General features: G+C 37.4%; 1 protein-coding gene across 1 annotated transcript; it reads right to left on the bottom strand.

The window, feature by feature from the left end:
• Positions 1–2,663: 2,663 nt before the first annotated feature.
• On the bottom strand, positions 2,664–4,118 carry LOC140820095 (metalloendoproteinase 3-MMP-like). The gene has a single exon (XM_073180413.1). The coding sequence runs from the start codon at positions 3,942–3,944 to the stop codon at positions 2,850–2,852; it is 1,095 nt and encodes a 364-aa protein (XP_073036514.1). The 5' UTR covers positions 3,945–4,118; the 3' UTR covers positions 2,664–2,849.
• Between the last annotated feature and the right edge of the window lie 15,519 nt (positions 4,119–19,637).

The following is a 19,637-nucleotide window of genomic DNA, read 5'->3' on the forward strand; positions in this document are numbered from 1 at the left end:
GGACTTGATAGAAGAGACTGCCGAGCTAGTTGTCAAAATTCGAGATATAATGAAGACTACACAAAGCCGATAGAAAAGTTATGAAGAAAAGAGACGAAGGGACCTAGAGTTTGCAGTGGGAGACAACATATTTGTGAAAATAGCACCTATAGATGACGGGGATTCATAACTTCATGTGATTCATAATAACATTCATTCTTATTCGGGCTTACCCTAATTAGCCTCATTCTTTTTATCAACCCCTTGATCAAGAATAGCAAAATTCAGGTCTGATTGTACCAATCGGATTATGGTAAGAGCATCTATTAAAATCACATCATGATCCCATGTGTATCACTGATAGTGCCTGCAATAACTTTAAGTTCTGTTATCGTACAATACGGTTTCTTTAATTCATATATCCTGATCGAATTCGTAATCATTGTTATATCGAGAGTTGCAAATGAATTCGATAACGATGTGATATATCTTTGAGTAATAAAAGTGACATGGTATGTGCAACTGAGGAAACACCTTTCCAAAATGCACATGTCCTACTGTGGTCAGAGATCCCTTGCACTATTAACTCATTAGATCACAAAATATATTTTCACATGTAGGAAAACGGTGAATCTCCGACTATAATGCTTTGGTTCCTACGTATTTTGAAACTACACAAAACCTCGCCACTTGATGACCCTTAATGGAGTTGGTGAAAGAGTTAAATTGCAATGCTTGTAAGCAGAGCCTCAAAGTTGTCCCGGAACAAAGGACTAATGATGTACAACCATAACCGTAGACTTTTCCTGAAACGTTCACTACTTGTTTTTCTTTAAAATGTATTAGAATTTTTTTCTCTACATCCATACTTTAGACCGAAACATTATACATACATACATATATATATATATATATACATATATAAATATTTTTGTTATTTAAATAACAACCAACCTATTATTTGAAAATCCCAAAAGAACGCTTTTAAAACATAAAATAGTAAACGTCAACCAACCTTAAACTAACATTATTACAAAAATAAACTTAACTCTAACATTCTCTCAAAAACTCTCAAAAGAATCATAAGTCATAAAATCTTTAAAGTAGCTTAAATCTTAAAAATAATTTTTATTTACAGAAAACTAGCGATGGTCTTCGGGTTGTGTGCACCTTCAGTTCAGTTAGTTCAACCATCAAGTTCTACATCAATATCATGCTCATCTGCATCTATCACACATTGTGAGTCTATGGACTTAGTAAACCTTCATCATGATAGCAAGTAATACATATACATTCACATGCAACAATGAAAATAATTTTAAGAAAATAGCTTTTCATATACATGCATAAACTTAAAAGTTTTCCTTTCATCATATATTTTTTTCCTTTTTATCATATACACACATGCTTCCCTTTTTATTGAATTCAGATCCTCAATTGTGACTTTCGTATTAGCTGTAGATGGATCTATCTACGTATTACCACGGTACCAGTGGCGGGGACATCAGCGACATTCTCACCCGTCAACTGAGCATTGGCCTTACATTATCATCGTATTAGTCACAATCAATTCGCCTCCTTCAACTTTTCATATTTCCATCACTTATAAAAATTCATTCACAAAATCATTTTTCTTTTAAACCAAGCATGCAACATGTCTTTTAGCATTAACATTTCATCATAAAATTTCATAAACATTTAAAATAATCATTTTAACATTTATTACAGCATTCAGGACAATGCCAGGACGTCTAACATTTTTCAGGACGTCTAACATTTTTCAGTTGTAAAAATGACCGTTTTACCAAAATTGAACAAAAAATTATTAATACCTAACTATACCATATATAACCCAAATCAAGCCAATTAAGACCTTCGATCATGCCTAGGTCAACTATTGAATTTTCTTATCCTAATTCAAAAACCCTAGCCTCCTACCCATGCAACCTTCGGCCCCAACCTTTATCCACCAAGACTAGCCCATAGACCACCCTCCTAGGACCATGATCGTGCCCATAGCAAGCCACTGGACCGAATCTAATAGCCCCAAGCGTGACCAGCCCTTCATATGTGACAAAAAATCAAGTGCGTCTCTTCCTCTTGCGCGATTCCTCCCTAGCCTTCATACCAACCCTCATGCGATCAACCTAGGACCTTGACTAGCCTCTCTTAGTACCCTTGAGCACGTCCCAAGTGCAGCACACAACCCTCTCTTCCCTAGCCACCAAGACCGAAACCCTAGCCTTCATAAAACTCCAATTTTCATTCAAGCCATCAGCCCTTCACGTGCAGCCCTTATCTAGACATCTAGCCAAATCGCACCATTTCCGCACTTGCTATATTTTAAAGTGATTCAGTAACACTGGTTCTTAATATCTTAAAAATTGTTAAGAACAATATAAATTTCACGAATTTTTTAAAGAGTTTATTCATTACCCTTTAAACTCTAACTCGATCTAACAATATTGTTTTTTCACATAAATTAAAAAAATATTGGAAAAATAAAATTTAAAAATAAACTTTCTATCTTTTTATTTAATTTATTCAATAAATAGTTACACATTTCTAGTACACATTTAATAAAATCCATTAGTAAAAAATGCTACAATATAGATATATCTAAGATAAATGGAAAAAAGGAAAGAAAAAGAGAAAACCTATGTAATCGGGAGTTGGGACAAGGAGATCAAACATGCCATTTTCTATGTTTTAATCCTAATTGTACAAGCTACTTGGAAAGTTGAACTCAATAAATGACGAAGAATTTTCAATAAAAAAAGTCCCACATATGTACAAATATTAAAATACTTATTTTCAAAAGAAAAATACTAGGTATCTCCATAAAAAAATTAGTAAACAAAATATTTAAATCAAATTAAATAAAAAATAAAGAGAATAATCCAAAAATAAATAGAAGAAACCCCACGACCCGACAACGAATGACCCGAACTGGAATCTCTCTCCTGTCTCGGAACCAAAATAGGGCCCGACCCATTTAAATTAGGGTTCGCCCCATATAGCACCTGGATACCCGTGATATCATCGTTTGTTAGCTCCACTTTCCTCACACCCGATGGGATTGTAGGGTACATTATTGCATCTTGGACGGAGCTGTGACCCAACCCGAGTAAATGCCCGATTTCGTGAACCGCCACTGATTCGAGATCCACCGCCGACATCGGGCCGGCGTTGATGAAGTCTCCGTTGATCACCCAGTTCTCGTCGTTGTCCAGATGCATCCTCCCCACCGTCGGTGCGAACGCGTGCGCCAGCGTGCCCAGAACCCCGTCGAACGGCTCTCCGTCGCCGTGGTCGCCGCTGAAGAATCCGATCTTGATGTCCGCCTGCCGGAACGACGTTATCTGCGTGAAGGTCAGCGTGGTCACCTCCGACCACCGGTCGAACGCGCGTGAGAACAGGTTCTGCACGGTCAGCGGGACCTGATTCTCCGGCAGGAACGCGTACGTGAGCTGGCTCTTGCTGGCCGGCCAGCGGGGCCTGTTTGGGAAGAACGAGTAATGGGCGACCGCGTGGATGGTAGAATTCGTGCTCGATGGTTTCCCGAAACGCATCGTGGAGGTCCCGTTAACCACATCGGGGTTCCCGCATCGGGGCTGCACGATGTGCTTCAAAGTCGGCGCGTCTATAACTCCTGTCGTGTTGAGGTTGAAGTTGAGCTGGTAGATTTTGACGGCGGACTCGAAGGGCTCGTCGAATTCGTCGGAGAAATCCGCGTAAGCAGAATTAAGGTACCCGAAATACTGGAAGTACTTCTTGAGCTTAGCTAACCCATCGACTTTCATCCCATGTCTGCAGCCCAGAAGCTCGTTAAACGCCTCCCAGCCTGTGGCATTGGGGATCAATGATGCCGGGATCGACGTGATATTGGGGAAGAAATGTGCCGAAATCGGAGCAGGATTCATGAAAAAGATCAGCAAAGAGATTATCAGCAACGGGACCTTCATCTTCCTTGCGAATTAGAGAGAATGACTGAAACTTTCTGCAATAAAAATGAAGTCGATCGAGTTTGCAAGATATATATCGTAAAGATCAATGGTGTTGATTTAATCGTTGTGAAAGACAAGGCAGACTAAGTCTCTTTGAAAATTCAATATGTATTATTAATTATTGAATGATTCCCCACACAATTTCCTTGTTCTCATAACGTTCACATTTTATTTCTTCTCTAACAATTTATTGTCCTCTGAAAAAACTTATAAATTTTTCAAAACTTTGTGTTTGAGTAGATGGATTTGACAAGAAACTTTGGATTAACATTTTAAATTATTTATTATCAAAGTTAAAAATTTGAATATAATTGTAATGAATTTTAAATAACACGTCAAAAGTAACCAACAGTTTGGGTCGATCGTAACCCTCCGTTAGATTTGACATGCTTGCAAAGTTGCTATATCCATTTTTCTGCTTTATGGATCGGGCTTACTTTTTAACCTGCTGAAACAGACCAAATTTTATATGGTGGGACGGACCAGTCCCACGGGTTAAATCGGTTTTAAGGTTTCTAATTTGAAATACACTTACTTTAAGTGCTATTTTAAACTCAAAACTAAACTCCTTCGACCGTCTTTTGTCCCGAGTTGATTTTATTACTATTTTATTCATTATATAGTGATGATCAAGTTGTAAATATTGGAATTGTGATATTAACATGTGATTGCTTTGTGATTATCCGATATAAATTGGAACTTCAGATTTAATTATTTGGATTTGTGTTTGGCAAAAACTTGTGTGAGACGGTCTCAAATGTCGTATTTTGTGATACAATTCTCTTATTTTGCATTACAATTTATTTTTTTTAAAATGATTGAAAATAATAAAAATATATGAAATTAATTTATAAAAAATATAATAAAAATTTAAATATCATATTAATTTATCATTATTCAAGAATTATGCATTATCACACATTTGAGAAAGAATATTTAATCACACAAATAACATAAATAGTGAATGCTTTCAATCATAATCAAGGGTCTCCATGCTAATGCATATGGCACATCATATGGCATTGTGTTATTTTATAGCTAACTGATTAATATTAAATCCCACGAGATCAAGATCTTAGTTTATATTCCTAGCTCCGATCTTTCATTCAATTCAATTTAGACGAATTATTTCAATTTGAAGAACAATATAACAAGAAAATTAAATTAATTTGGTAATCTGGCGTGAGCAATAAATGGAACCTGATGCATTCTTTTTGTTAAGATGAAGAATGAAAAAGATTAGTTTCTATCGGAAAAGATTTATTGGGTTGATGATGGAAAATTGCATAATTTCGGGGTGTGAGATCGGACCTCGCCTAGAAGAGTCTCGGCCGATCTCCTTTAAAGAATTCAGGTGTATGTCTCAAATCAACGAGAGATCTTGCTAAAAGTGAGTGTATGTCAATTTGAGAGTAAGAGGCGTTGTACTCCTTGAATCTTTAACGAAAACATGAATCTACCTAGATCTAGAGTGATTCAGAATGATTGTATTTACGTGAAGTCGACTCTTCAATGCTCAATTGCCAGTTCCAAAGACCGGCGATTCTTGAAAGGGATTCATCTAAGGCCTCCTGTAGCCGAGCTCCCAGGAAGATGACTCTCTGTTGTTGTACCGTTTTCTCGCACCCAGTGGAAGTTTTAAACTTTTGGTTTTGACCCTCGAAACTGTTATTGAACGTCGTATGTTATTTTAATATCAATAGGGTTTTGGTGAATTTTTTGCATGTATTGTATGCAAAAGTTCTTTAATGTTCTGTGTCACCCTAGAACTAGCATTTTCTTCGAAAATAGCAGAAACATCATAATCTTTTCAAAAACCACTCTTTACTTCCAAAAGTCATCAAAATATATAAAGTACTGTAAAATCAATAATTTTGTGGAAAGCTAACAAAGGTCCTCAGGTTAGAGCACCATCCGCCAAGCCTGTTTAGTTATCCAACCCTTCTATCTCAACAGTAAAATCATCACCTACACCACTTACACCTAGTGAGTTTATTGACTCAGTAAGCCTTAGTCATAGTAACAATTAATACGTAGACTTTCACATGCAACAGTGAACATAATTTTAATAAAAATAGTGTTTCCATGACATGAATAAACTTAAACCTTTTTCTTTCATCATATACATATGCATATCTTTTTGAAAGAATTCCGTTCGTTAATTGTGACGATCCTTCATCCTTCGATCAATTGATCAATCTCAGATGTAACCATGATATCAGGCGGCAGAGCAACAGTAACCACTTTTCCGTTATGTGTCTTGGCTTATAGTTGGTAGGGACACCAGCAACCACTTTTCCGTTATTGGGCCTTGGCCTGTAGAAATTCGGTATTGGGTTCCCACGAGGCTTAGTCCTGTAAACGGGTTCCACTGGAGCTTAGTCCCTCCCGAATCCCCATTTTCTTATAGTCACAATTAAGTCACTTCATTTTAAACATTTTCAGTATTTCCACCGCTTTATAAAAATAGATGCATAAATATCTTTAAACCAAGCACGCAACAAGTTTTTTTTATCACTTATCATTTTCCGTCAAAAACTCCATAACCTTTCAAAGTAAATATTTTAACATTTATTACAGCATTCAGGACATCATCAGGGCTCCTAATATTCTTTAGGTGTAAAATGATCGTTTTCCCCTGAAACTCTAGTTTTCCAATATTACCCTTAAACCTTAAAACTTCGACCTGCATCCATCCAAATTTACCATAACCCCTTAAAATACACCCATGAACATTTCTTAGACGTAAACTTAGGTCTCTCGACTAAATTCGTAATTCGTTTTAAAGCTTGAACCAAAGTCCCGATTTTAACCTGAATCTTAACCAAACTTTACCAAAATTTACCATAGCTTAACCACACCTAATCAACCCCTTTTCAACCCAATCCAAGCCATCCAAAGCCCTTGGAAATGACTAGAATCTGCTGGAATTTTTCTGCCCCTGTTCGAAAAACCCTGATATGAATCTAGGTACGAACGAATATCAAACACGATTAAATAAGAACCGCGCCTTCAATTCAATAACGAACAAGGAATTCGGGTTGTCCCGATCTTTTGAATCAAGTATGGGTTTGTGATATTAACCTCTAAGTTATAAAACTTAGCAACAAATATTCACGTGTAAAACAATTGAGAAACAGACGAACCTTCAAAGAACTTGTCCTTGACAATGCGTATGAAATCAATCGACAAACGCCACAAGAATAAATCCTTGATAAGTTTGATTTTTGATGAACACAAAGCGAAGCTTTGAAAAAGTTTTGAGAGAAAATCTCAAAAGTTTGATAAACTATCAGTAATAATATGAATTGTGTGTCCAAGATCCTCCCAAATATATATATCAAATCAAAAGATATGAAAAGATAACTTCCTAAATTATCTAATGCATAAAATAAGGTAAAAATCGAGTTTTCTTCCGCCAAAATTATCAACGGACACGGACCCCGTGTAATGGTCGGAAGGGGGTCCGTGTAAGCACTGTAATTTTCACGTATCGAAAGTAGTGGACACGAACCCCGTGTACAGGTCCGTGTAAGCACTAGATTTTCTCATGCTCGAGTGTAATGGACATGGACCCCGTGTACAGGTCCATGTAGCCTCGGTCATTCAAAAAGATGCTTGATAATGTTCCTTTGACTCCCAAATTACTCCCATGCATCATGAAGCCTTCCGCACTCTACACCTCGCTTGTAAGTTCTTCTTCTTTGCTCATAAGTCCATGCGATGCGTCCTTGAATTTCTTTATTCGCCTCCTCGTGATTGGTCCTACCGACAACTCTAAAGGACCCCATGCTTCTCTTGGGGCTTGACATACTATGATCGTATCATCCTCCCCTTCTTGAAAAGGAGTCCTCAAATATTTGCTACCTACACAAAAACGAAGCAAGTTAGAAATACAAAGATTATATGACCAACATGCTTACCTTCAAAATCAAGTTTGTAGGTGTTATTGCTCACGTGCTCCTTCAATGCTTTGAGTCCTAACTCCATGGTTGCCTTCACTGTCAATGTATCAATCTCAACATACACCAAATGGCGAGTGATACCAAATGATAAGATATCATTAACTATCACAAAAATCGGATTTCTCTCCTTCTTAGACCTAGTTAACACAAAAATAAAATCCATGCACGTGTACGACCATAGCTCACTAGGAATAACAATTATCTCATGCAATGAATATTGAATGAAAAATTTATTCTATTTACACATACATTCATCATGAATGGGGAGATTATCATATCCTATCATGCATCTTTCAAAACCATCACCAACCAAATATAACTCATGCAAATAGGACACATTACATGTACTATCCATGCAATCATTTAATTCATCACAAGAATTTAAGGCTAATGTAAGTGAACTCTTGTAGCAAACAAATCCTACTAACTTAGTAACTCGTGGAAAATCAAAGTTCATAACAAGTACATGCATTTCATCAATAGTCTCACATCCATAACAACCAAGGAATAAAGACAAACTGACTACCGGTCCCCTAACCACCAAACTTGCAACCCGTTCTACAAATTCTTGAAAACAAAGCAACACAACTTTAAGGTAAAGGAAGAAAGTCATACCTCATATTTGTTGTGTTGGCAACTAACCTTAACTCATCACGATGGTACTTGTATTTTCGAGGCTCAGACCTTTGGGTTCTCCCTTCAACAAGACTAACTTGTCTCCTTGGCATGACAACCCCAAAATTCTGCAAATAAAAAATAGCAATGCTCAGGGATTGAACCGGCTATATCATCACAATAAGAATAAAACACTTTGTACAAAGGTACATGAAAGGGTTTATGCAAGAATAAACATCTCTCCATCTCACTCTTTTGGGCCATAAAATTCTTTTTCTTTTTTCTTTTCTTTGGCCTCTTCTTCTTGATCTTTTTCTTTTATCTCATTCTTTTCTTCTATTTTTATTTCTATGTTTATCTCACTATTTTGTTCACTCTTTCTTTCGACCATATCTTTTTCTTTTTCTAAGGCCATCTCATTTTTTTGAACACTCTTTTTTTCACCTCATCTCTTTTTTTCTTTTTCAATTGGTCCTCCAACACATGTTTTGGGGACAATGGAAGCAATAAAATTGGTTTTGTATTTAGGACAAATGAGTACTTATTCTTGAAACCATCATGAGTCACCTTCATATCGTATTGCCAAGGCCTACCCAACAATATATGACAAGCATGCATTGGTACCACATCACACAATATTTCATCAACAAACTCACCAATCGTAAAGGACACCAAAACTTGCTTGCTCACTTTCACTTCTGCACAGTCATTCAACCATTGTAGCCTATATGGTTGAGGGTGTTTTAAAGTAAGAAAATTCAACTTCTCCACCATATCACAACTAGCTACATTGGAACAACTCCCTCCATCTATAATGACATTGCAAACCTTTTCCTTTACAAAGCATCTAGTATGAAACAAGCTCCCCCTCTGATTGTTCTCCTCCTCCCTGGCTTGGGCACTCATTATATGCCTAGTCACCAATGCTTCACCTACAATCGCCTCATATGCCTCAACAAGATTCTCCAACTCAGACATATTATCATCACTATCACCGTCATTACCCTCACTTTGAGACTCATATTCACCATAGCCATTGAAAATCATCACCCTCTTATTAGGACATTCCCTAGCAATATGACCAACCCCTTGACACATAAAACATTTAATTTCCCTAGAACGATTAAGAAGTTTTAGATTTACCTTGCACTCCTTGTATGTGTGCCTCTTGTTTGGTCTCAATCTTGGGCATGTCCAACACCTTATTCTCCTCACGTTTCACCACATTTGATTGCCAAGAAGATGATTAACCCCCAGTTTGATTGGTGTGGCCAACTCCTCGCCTCTTGCGTTGTTGCTTCACTTTTATGGCCATTTGCACCATCTCGTCTAGATCCAAGTAGTGCCGAAGCTCCACTTGATCCTGAATCTCCCTGTTCAAACCACAAAGAATGCTAGCCATCTTCGCCTCACTATCTTCCTCAATATTTGCCCTAATCATGAATACTTCCATCTCCTTATAGTAGTCCTCAACACTTTTTACCCCTTCCCTCAAAGTTTGTAGCCTCTTAAACATCTCCCTATAATAGTGATTGGCACAAACCTCTTCCTCATGACCCTCTTCATCTCAGACCAAGTTTCAATGGTTTCTCATTATAGCTCCTCCTAGTGGTCACTAGTTGATCCCACCAAATGAGAGCATAGTCTAGAAATTCCACCACCACCAACCTAACCTTTTTTTGTTCCGAGTAGTGGTGACATTCAAACACAAACTCTACCCTCTTTTTCTATTCTAAATATGCCTCCGAGTCAGATTTCCCATGGAACGACAGAACCTTTGTCTTAATACTAACCATATTACCATCTTCCCTATTCCCATCATTGTATCTACCACATTTGGCTTCTCTTTTTCCTCTACAAAATCATCTAGCTCTTCCATTCCTACCCCAATTTTCATTTTACCTCTCCTCATCTCCTCCCAAATCATATTCCTCATCTTCTCCTCTACCCAAATATTTAGGCTTAGACTTATCTCCACTAGTACTAACCTCAAACTTATCCAACCTCTCATGCAAGGGCTCTAATTTGTTCCTCATCATCTTACTAAAATGTCCGAATAAGGCCTCCATTTGAAAATTAGACAACCCTTGGTACGAATTATCTCCTACCTCCCTCTCCATTTTAATTTCAAATTTGTACCTGCAAGAAAACGTTAGTAGAAAACAAAATATTCCTCACCCAAAGTCTCACGGTCACTCCAAAGAAAATTCACTCGTATCTCCTCTCTTATTTTTTTTGCTCACAACAAATACTCAACGTTCACTCCAAAGAAATTTCACTCGTACTCAAGTGTTTTCACTCAAATTCCAGAGTTTCCTCAAGGTACTCAAACTTTGTATTTGGATAGCTATATATATATATATATATATATATATATATATATGTATATATATATATATATATATATATAGATTGTGAGAGGCAATTGAGTATGACTCTCTAAAGGAAATATGAAAAAATATTAAAAAAAATAATGGTGAATTTTTGGAATTTTTATACTTTTTTTTTGCTGAGTACTTACTTGAAAATCCCAACAAAAAAAATCACCAAAATTTTCAGAAACTGACAAAGAACGATATACTAGAAAGACAGATCTGAAAAAGGAACGAAAGGATAACAGATATGATAATAGAACGAGACAATAAAGCGATAAACTTACTTGAATTCAATGAACCTAAACTCTGATACCAAATGATATGAATCCACGTACGAATGAATAGCAAACACGATTAAATAAGAACCGCACCCTCAATTCAATAACGAACAAGGAATTTGTGTTGTCCCGATCTTTTAAACTAAGTATGGGTTTGTGATATTCACCTATAAGTTATAAAACTTAGCAACAAATATCCACGAGTTAAACAATTGAGAAACAGACGAACTTTCAAAGAACTTGTCCTTGACAATCCGTATGAAATCAATCGACAAACGCCACAAGAATAAATCCTTGATAAGTTTGATTTTTGATGAACACAAAGCGAAGCTTTGAAAAAGTTTGAGAGAAAATCTCAAAAGTTTGATAAACTATCAATAATAATCTGAATTGTGTGTCCAAAATCCTCCCAAATATACATATCAAATCAAAAGATATGAAAAGATAACTTCCTAAATTATCTAATCCATAAAATAAGGTAAAAATCGAGTTTTCTTCCGCCAAAATTATCAACAGACACGGACACCGTGTAGTGGTCCGGAAGGGGGTCCGTGTAGGCACTATAATTTTCACGTCTCGAAAGTAGTGGACACGGACCCCGTCTACAGGTCCGTGTAGTCACTGGATTTTCTCATGCTCGAGTGTAATGGAATGGACCCCGTGTACAGGTCTGTGTAGCCTCGGTCGTTCAAAAAGATGCTTGAATAATGTTCCTTTGACTCCCAACTTTCTCTCATGCATCATGAAGCCTTCCGTGCTCTGCACCTCGCTTGTAAGTTCTTCTTCTTTGCTCATAAACCCATGAGATGCGCCTTGAATTTCTTCACTTCGCATCCTCGTGATTGGATCTCCCGACAACTCTAAAGGACCCCATGCTTCTCTTGGGGCTTGACATACCATGATCGCATCAAACCCTAACCCCAACAAGCCCTACATTCCTTCGATCATATCCCTAAACCAACCTGACCAGAACCTGAACAACCTTCAGGACCTCTTTGGACCAGACCTAGCGAGCCATGCACGTGGTTCTTTCTTCTTGCACGCGACATGGCTAGGTTGTGCCCTAGTCGTGTGCCTACCCTTTCACCCCCTCTACAGCTGTGCATGGACCACCATGGCTCGTGGCTAGGACCCTCACGAGCCTAACCCCTTGCCTGGATAGCCGCTGCACAGCCTCCTCTTCTATTTCCTTCCAAAACTATGCCTTATATTTTGTTGAAACCCAAAAATCGTGCATCCCTTGTCCTTCATTTCCAGCCTTTAAACGTGCATCTAAGAGTCCTTAAACCCGCTGTAAATTGAGCTCCTAATATCCCTAACCTATCAGCCCCTTCCATTTAACAAGAACCATCAAGAATCATGCAAGAAAAATCATGATTTCCATGTATAATGCATAAAAACGAAAATAAATAAGAAGGTATCATATTTTCATGCAAACAATTATGATTACATGTATTATGGCATAAATGATGGGGAAATAAGGAATAAGGCTTGCCTTTGTGTCACGCACAAACATTCAAGCCTAGATGGGAAGAAACGTTGCTGGAGAGACAAGGAAGACCTTGCTGCATTTTATCCTTCAAAAAATCCACGTGAAGTGCCTTAATCATGTGTGTGCATGTGGCTAGGGAGATAAAACCCGACGACTCTTATGCTTGACGCGTGTGTTTTGAGAATTTTAGGTCTTGGAAATTCCATCTTTTAATATAAATAATGGGGTAGACAAATGGGCCCAATAATCCTAGTATAATAGGCTCATTTAAATTTAAGAAAAATAATTCATTAAGTAGACGAGTCTCCAAAAAGTCCTTGTATTCGTCAAAAATCAAATTCCGGTTTGAAATATCACTCGACTTGTAAAAAAATCTCAAAAACACCATTTTCGAAAATTACATACTAAATACCATATATTAAATAATTAAAATAATCCTTTAATAAAAACTATTTTTCCTTTACGGTCCCCGATCTCTATTCCTCTGTTGCATCTCGAATAACCCTTGAAACATAGTTTCATGCATTCTAATAGAAAACCATATTTTAAACATATAAACATGATATGATTAATGCAATTAAAATAGTTTAATTATATATTTTCTATTTTTCCTAGTTTTGCATGCAGTTAGATTATGTTATCACATTTTGGACATTACAATTTCTCCCTCCTTTAAATGAAATTTCATCCTTGAAATTAAGACTCACCAAAAAACTACGGGTAGCGACTCCTCATGTCGGTCTCAGTTTCCCAAGTAGCTTCCTCATCCGAATGATTTAGCCACTTGACTTTGACCATTTGAATGACCTTATTCTGGAGCCTTTTCTTGTCTATCCAGAATCTGTGTAGGCCTTTCCTCGTAAGACATATTTGGAGCCAACTGCAGAAGTTCATAATTCAGCACATGCAAAGGATTCGACATGTACTTTCGCAGCATCGAGATATGGAACACATTATTCACTCCAGCCAGCATCGGTGGCAACGTCACTCTATAAGCTAAAGTTCCCATCTTCTCCACCTCAAACGGTCCTACGAACCTTGGATTGAGTTTGCCTTTCTTGTCAAATCTCATAACACCTTTCATAGGTGCTATCTGTACAAACACGTGGTCACCTACTGTAAACTCTAGCTCCTTTTGCCGCTTATCGGCGTAGCTTTAATTTTCTGGCGTCTTTGAGAAGTCTTCATCATATCTTGGATTTTGACTACTAGCTCTGTTGTCTGCTTGATCAAGGCCAGGCCTAACTCTCCTCTTTCAACAACATCGTCCTAATATATCAGTGATCTACACTTCCTCCCATAAAGTGCCTCCTAAAGAGCCATACCTATAGACGATTGGTAGGTAGTGTTATAAGTGAACTCCACTAGAGGTAACTTCGGTTCCCAGCTGTTGTGGAAATCGGTCACACGCTCGGATTAGATCCTCCAGAATTTGAATCATCCTTTCGCACTGACAATTGATCTGAGGATGAAACGCTGTACTGAACAACAACTTCGTCCTCATAGCTGAATCCAGACTCTTCCAGAAGGACGATGTGAACCTCGGATCTCAGTCCGAAACAATAGATACTTGAATGCAGTTGGTATCTCTCGAATGTACAGCTCTGTGTACTGTGTCATGGTGAATTTCGTCTTCATAGATAAAAAGTGCGCTGATTTTGTAAGACGATCAACTATCACCCAGATGGCATTGAATCCCCCTGATAGTCCTTGGAAATTCCACTAAAAAATCCATCGTAATATTTTCCCATTTCCACTCGGGAATTAGGAAATGGCTTCAGCTTTCTTGCTGACCTGTGATGCTCTACCTTAACTTGCTGGTATGTCAAACACTCGGACACAAAACGCAAGATGTCTCCTTTCATGCCCGGCCACCAATACAATGTTGTAAATCTTTATACATGTTCGTACTTCTAAGATGAATGGAGTACAGAGTATTATGGGCTTCTGATAAGTGAAAGAATTGCACTTAATTTATACGAGAATCCATTTGAATTATGGTTGGTTTGGATAGAATTAAGCATTGTATTTGTTATTTTTGTGTCGTGCAGGATGATAAACCACTATTGGATGATTGATGACGATTAGGGACAATTTTGGTGTCAAACGGTTGATGGAAGAGAGCCACAGTGCTACTGTGTGCGGGGGACAAGCGCCGCAGCGCCACAAAACTATCATGCCGAGTAACAGTGTGCCGCGACGCCTACACTGCCGAGAGATAAGAGCCTAGGCGCTAATAATTAATGCCGCAGCGCTCAACTGCCTAACCACGAGCGCCTAGGCGCTAAGGAACAAGCGTCGTGGCGCCACACCCTCAACAAACGGGTTTCTACACTGCTGCCCAAGCAGTGCTGCGACGCTAATGACGGCAAGAAATATCAAATGGGCTGGAGTTCATGGGCCGAACGATACAATAAAAAAGGAAAAAATAGGTTTTCAGGAGGAGATAGCTGTTTTGGGGAGCAGATTTCACACGGGAGATGAAAGGACACACAAGAAGAAGATCTGGAGTGCAAAGATCGATCACGAAGATGAAGAACGACGAATCTGGGAACCAAGACGCCACTTTTGATCTGTTATCTGATTCCTTCACCGTTATTTCTTGTGTTGCAATGTCTAAATATTCTAACATGTATTGTTTTTGTTTAGATTTAGTTATGAACTAATTTTCCATTCTAGTGGATGAATTAGCTTTGTTGCTATGATAATTTGATTCGGTTGTTTATATGATTGAATTTATTTGGTTTAATTTTGTTTCTTTGTTTTTATTCGATTTCAATTTAATGGCCATAAATGTTTGTTGCCTGATTAATTCTACAAATCGGGAGAGGAACTAGGATTATACATCATTAGAGACACATCGTTGAATGTTATATCGTTCGGAAGACGTATAACTTTAGCGAAACCTAGGTAAGAACATCGTTTCCATTTATTATTTAAACTTAGATTCTTATTAGGAATGTTTGTATCGAAATTTGTAGGATACAATTTATTCATCACTTGGGAAAGGGGGAAATAATTAAGTGTTCTTGGCTATTAAATAATAGGAATTCATGAATATAAATTTAACCGAGAATAATTATCATGGAAACTTAGTGAAATCACTTCTCTAGATATTTTCTCTCATTGATATTTTCTCGATTCTTTGATTAGATTAATATTTATTTTCAATTAATTCATTTACAGCAAACCAAACCTTTTATTGATTTTTCTAGATAAAGTCGTGACTATTTTGATTATAGGCACTCATATATTTTACGTACACACTCCTCGTGGGAACGATAATTTACTCACACATATTAAAACTTGACAACCTGTGCGCTTTCAAGCAGAAAATACACAACAACTTCCTTCATAAAACTTCTCTCAGTGAATCGCCACTAGGAGCCCAAAGTCGATCTCGATATCGAACTATGACATCCAATCCGAATACAGCTTCCAACCATTAAATTCATCTCTCAGTCTCCATTTCTGTAATTTCTCATCAGAAGACTGACCTTCACGGATTATATCCCTCATGGTTGACTGAACTGTCATAGTAGCAAGATTAGAAGCCTTGCTCCTAGCATACACTGCAAGCTCGAATCGCTTAATATCCTCTTGCAATGGTTTCTGAACTGTCAATTAAGTGATAACAACCGTTTTTCTATTCAAAGCGTCTGTGACCACATTATCATTTCTCGGATGGTAGCTAATATCGCAGTCGTAATTCTTACCCAACTCTATCCATCTCCGCTGCCTCATGTTTAGGGGTGAGTATTCGGTTAATTCGGTTACAAACCGAACCGAATTAATCGAAAACCGATTTAACCGAAAGTTTTTTGACTAACCGAACCGAGCCGAATTTTCACAAAAACCGAATTAACCGAACCGAATTAAAGTCGGTTATTTCGGTCGGTAACCGAATTAACCGATTTTTTTAAAAATAAAATTAAAATTTTAAAAATTATATATATAATTAATAATTAATATTCTAAAAAAATTAAAATTTTAAAAATTATATATAAAATTAATAATTAATATTCTATTTTAATCATAAGAAAACACTTTATTCATAAAAAAATTAATTATAATATACAATATTAAATATAAAATATTATAAATTATATTTAAAACATTATAAATTATATTTAAAACATAATAAAATAAAAATAAAATTATTTATTTAATAATTCGGTTAATTCGCTGCAACTCCTTCATATTTGAAAATTCGAACCAATTCCTTCTGTGCTCGGTCGTAATCGAAATACCTACTCAGTTTTTAGTGATACGTTAGTTTTATGTTATGAAAATCTTGCACTTCTCCCATATAAGTAATGTCTCCAGACCTTTAGAGCCAATGCTAGTGCTGGAAGCTCGAGGTCATGAGTCGAGTAATTCTTCTCATGAACCTTCAACTCTCCAGACGAATAAGCTATCACCCGATTATTCTGCATCAGGACTGCCGCCTAAACCAAGCATGGGAAGTGTCGATATATAGAACATACTCTCCTTGCCCTAATGTCATCAAAAGAACTAGCGTTGAAGTCAAAGCTTGCTTCAGCTTCTCGAAACTCTCTTGGCAGCTTGTTCCCCAATAAACTTCGCATTTTTCTTTGTCGAGCCGGTCAGGGGTACTGCAATGGAAGAGAAAATTGAATGAAATTCTAGTAGTAGCCAGCTAGACCCAATAAACTACGGATCTCAATCACATTCTTAGGTATTGGCCACTCTCTAACTGCCTCGGCCTTCCTGGGATTAACTTCAACTCAATCTCTAGAAATAATGTGGCCTAAAAGTGCCACTCTCTCGAGCCAAAACTCGCACTTACTGAACTTAATGAATAATTTTCTATCTTGCAATATATCTAGAGCCGTTCTTAAGTGCTGAATGTGTTCTTCTCTAATCCTCGAGTATATCAGAATATCATCTATAAAGACAACAATAAACTGATATGGATACGGTTGAAATACACGATTTATGAGATCAATGAAAATCGTTGGCGCATTGGTCAACTCGAATGACATCACCATAAACTCATATTGCCCACATCGAGTCCTGAAAGCCGTTTTATCAACATCTGGATCCTTAACCTTTAGCTGATGGTATACCGAACGAAGATCTATCTCTGAAAAAATCGAAGCTCCTTGCAACTGATCAAACTAGTCTTCGATTCTAGGTAAGGGATACTTATTCTTGATGGTGACTCTGTTCAGCTCTCTGTAGTCAATGCAGAGTCGCATATTACCATCCTTCTTCTTTACGAATAATATCGGTGCGCCCCCACAAAGAAAAACTCGAGCAAATAAAATTCTTGTCCATCAAACTCCTGAATTTGATATTTCAGCTCTTTTATCTCGGCTGGTGCTATACAATAGGGTGCCTTAGAAATTGGCACTGTACCCAACATCAATTCAATAGAAAATTCCTCCTCTCGGTCCTGTGGAATACCCGAAACATCCTCAGGAAAGATGCTAGGAAAGCTTCTGAAAATCTCTACATCCTCTAGCTTCTGACTGTCCGGAACAGGTACTGAGGTAACACTTGCAAGAAAAACTTGGCAGCCTTTTCTTATAAGCTTTCTCGCACAAATGCAGGAGATAATGTGCAACATTTTTTTTGTTCCTTGCTGCCTCAAAGACAAAATATTTCCCGCTGGGCGGTCGAATGGATAGTGACCTCTACCGAAAATCTATGAAGCTCCATTCAAAGATAGTCAATCAATGCCAAGAATGATGTCGAATTCAGGCATTGGGAGTACGATAAAATCTGTCTGAACCACATTCTTCAGTAAACGAAGCTCCAGATTCGTTACTATTCTCGTAGTGACCATCCGATCACCAGAAGAAATGGAAACTCTAAAGCCCAAATTCAAATCCTCGGGTATAATCTTCAGTCGCTTGACAAACGTCTCAGATATAAATGAGTGTGTAGCTCCTGAATCTAGCAATGCATATGTAGCTACACCTGAAATAAATATCATTCATGCGAAAAATATGCCATAAAATCTAATAGAGTTGAAAACTTAAAGAATTTATATCATTAATTATCCAAAATGCTCGAAAATACATCTCTTAACCCATAGTAAGTCTCGAAATGCACAATTTACCCAAAATAAGTTTCAAAAATTGAATTCCAGCCCCTTAAAGTTTTGAAAATTGCATCATTTCCCCAAATAAATTTTGAATTTAATCAAATCAGACCCTAACTTCTCTAAATTCCTTGTTTGATCCCTAGAATTCCAGAAATTATTGAAATAGCCCCTGTTTTTCTAGAATTCGCAATGTAGCCCCTGAAATTCTCAAACGTTGCAATTTAGTCCCTGAATTTTTGAAAATCCCATATTTCACTTGGAACATTTGGTCATCTCAATTTTAGTCCCTGAACTTCTTAAATTACATATTAGCCATGAATTTCTCTATTTTTGCAATAATTGTCCCATAATTATTAAATCGATTCAATTCATTCCTTTACAGCCTTAAAGCTTACATTTTATTCCTTTTTCTATAGTTCTCAATGTCATCCCTTAAATGAAACCCGTTTCCTTCTATGTTCCTTGTTACCTCAAATGAACCTACTAATCAACTCAACATTTAATGCAATTAAGTCAGAGTAAAGATGTTAGGCAACTAGGTCACCACTGATCAAATCGTCTAGCTCTGCCTCTGCCTCCTCAGTCTGCATGACATAAGCTCTGCCGACATTTGTTCTTTTCTTCTTTTGGGTCAATGGCTTTATGTCCTTACTCCTTGAAAATGAAGCACTTGAATGATCCCACATGCACTTTCCATAGTGTGGGCGTTGTACTCCTTGCACAATGTCTGTTTTTGGACCTCGGGGCAGCTCCAAACTGTGGTGGCTTCTGCTGCCCTGGCTTCTTCAACTGTCCTTGGGGCTTTTGCTGCCCCTGAGCTCTGGGACGTCCCGCAAAGTGCCTCTTGTTTGGC

The sequence above is a fragment of the Primulina eburnea genome, chromosome 18 (assembly GCF_022965805.1).
Source record: "Primulina eburnea isolate SZY01 chromosome 18, ASM2296580v1, whole genome shotgun sequence".
Classification (NCBI taxonomy): domain Eukaryota; kingdom Viridiplantae; phylum Streptophyta; class Magnoliopsida; order Lamiales; family Gesneriaceae; genus Primulina; species Primulina eburnea.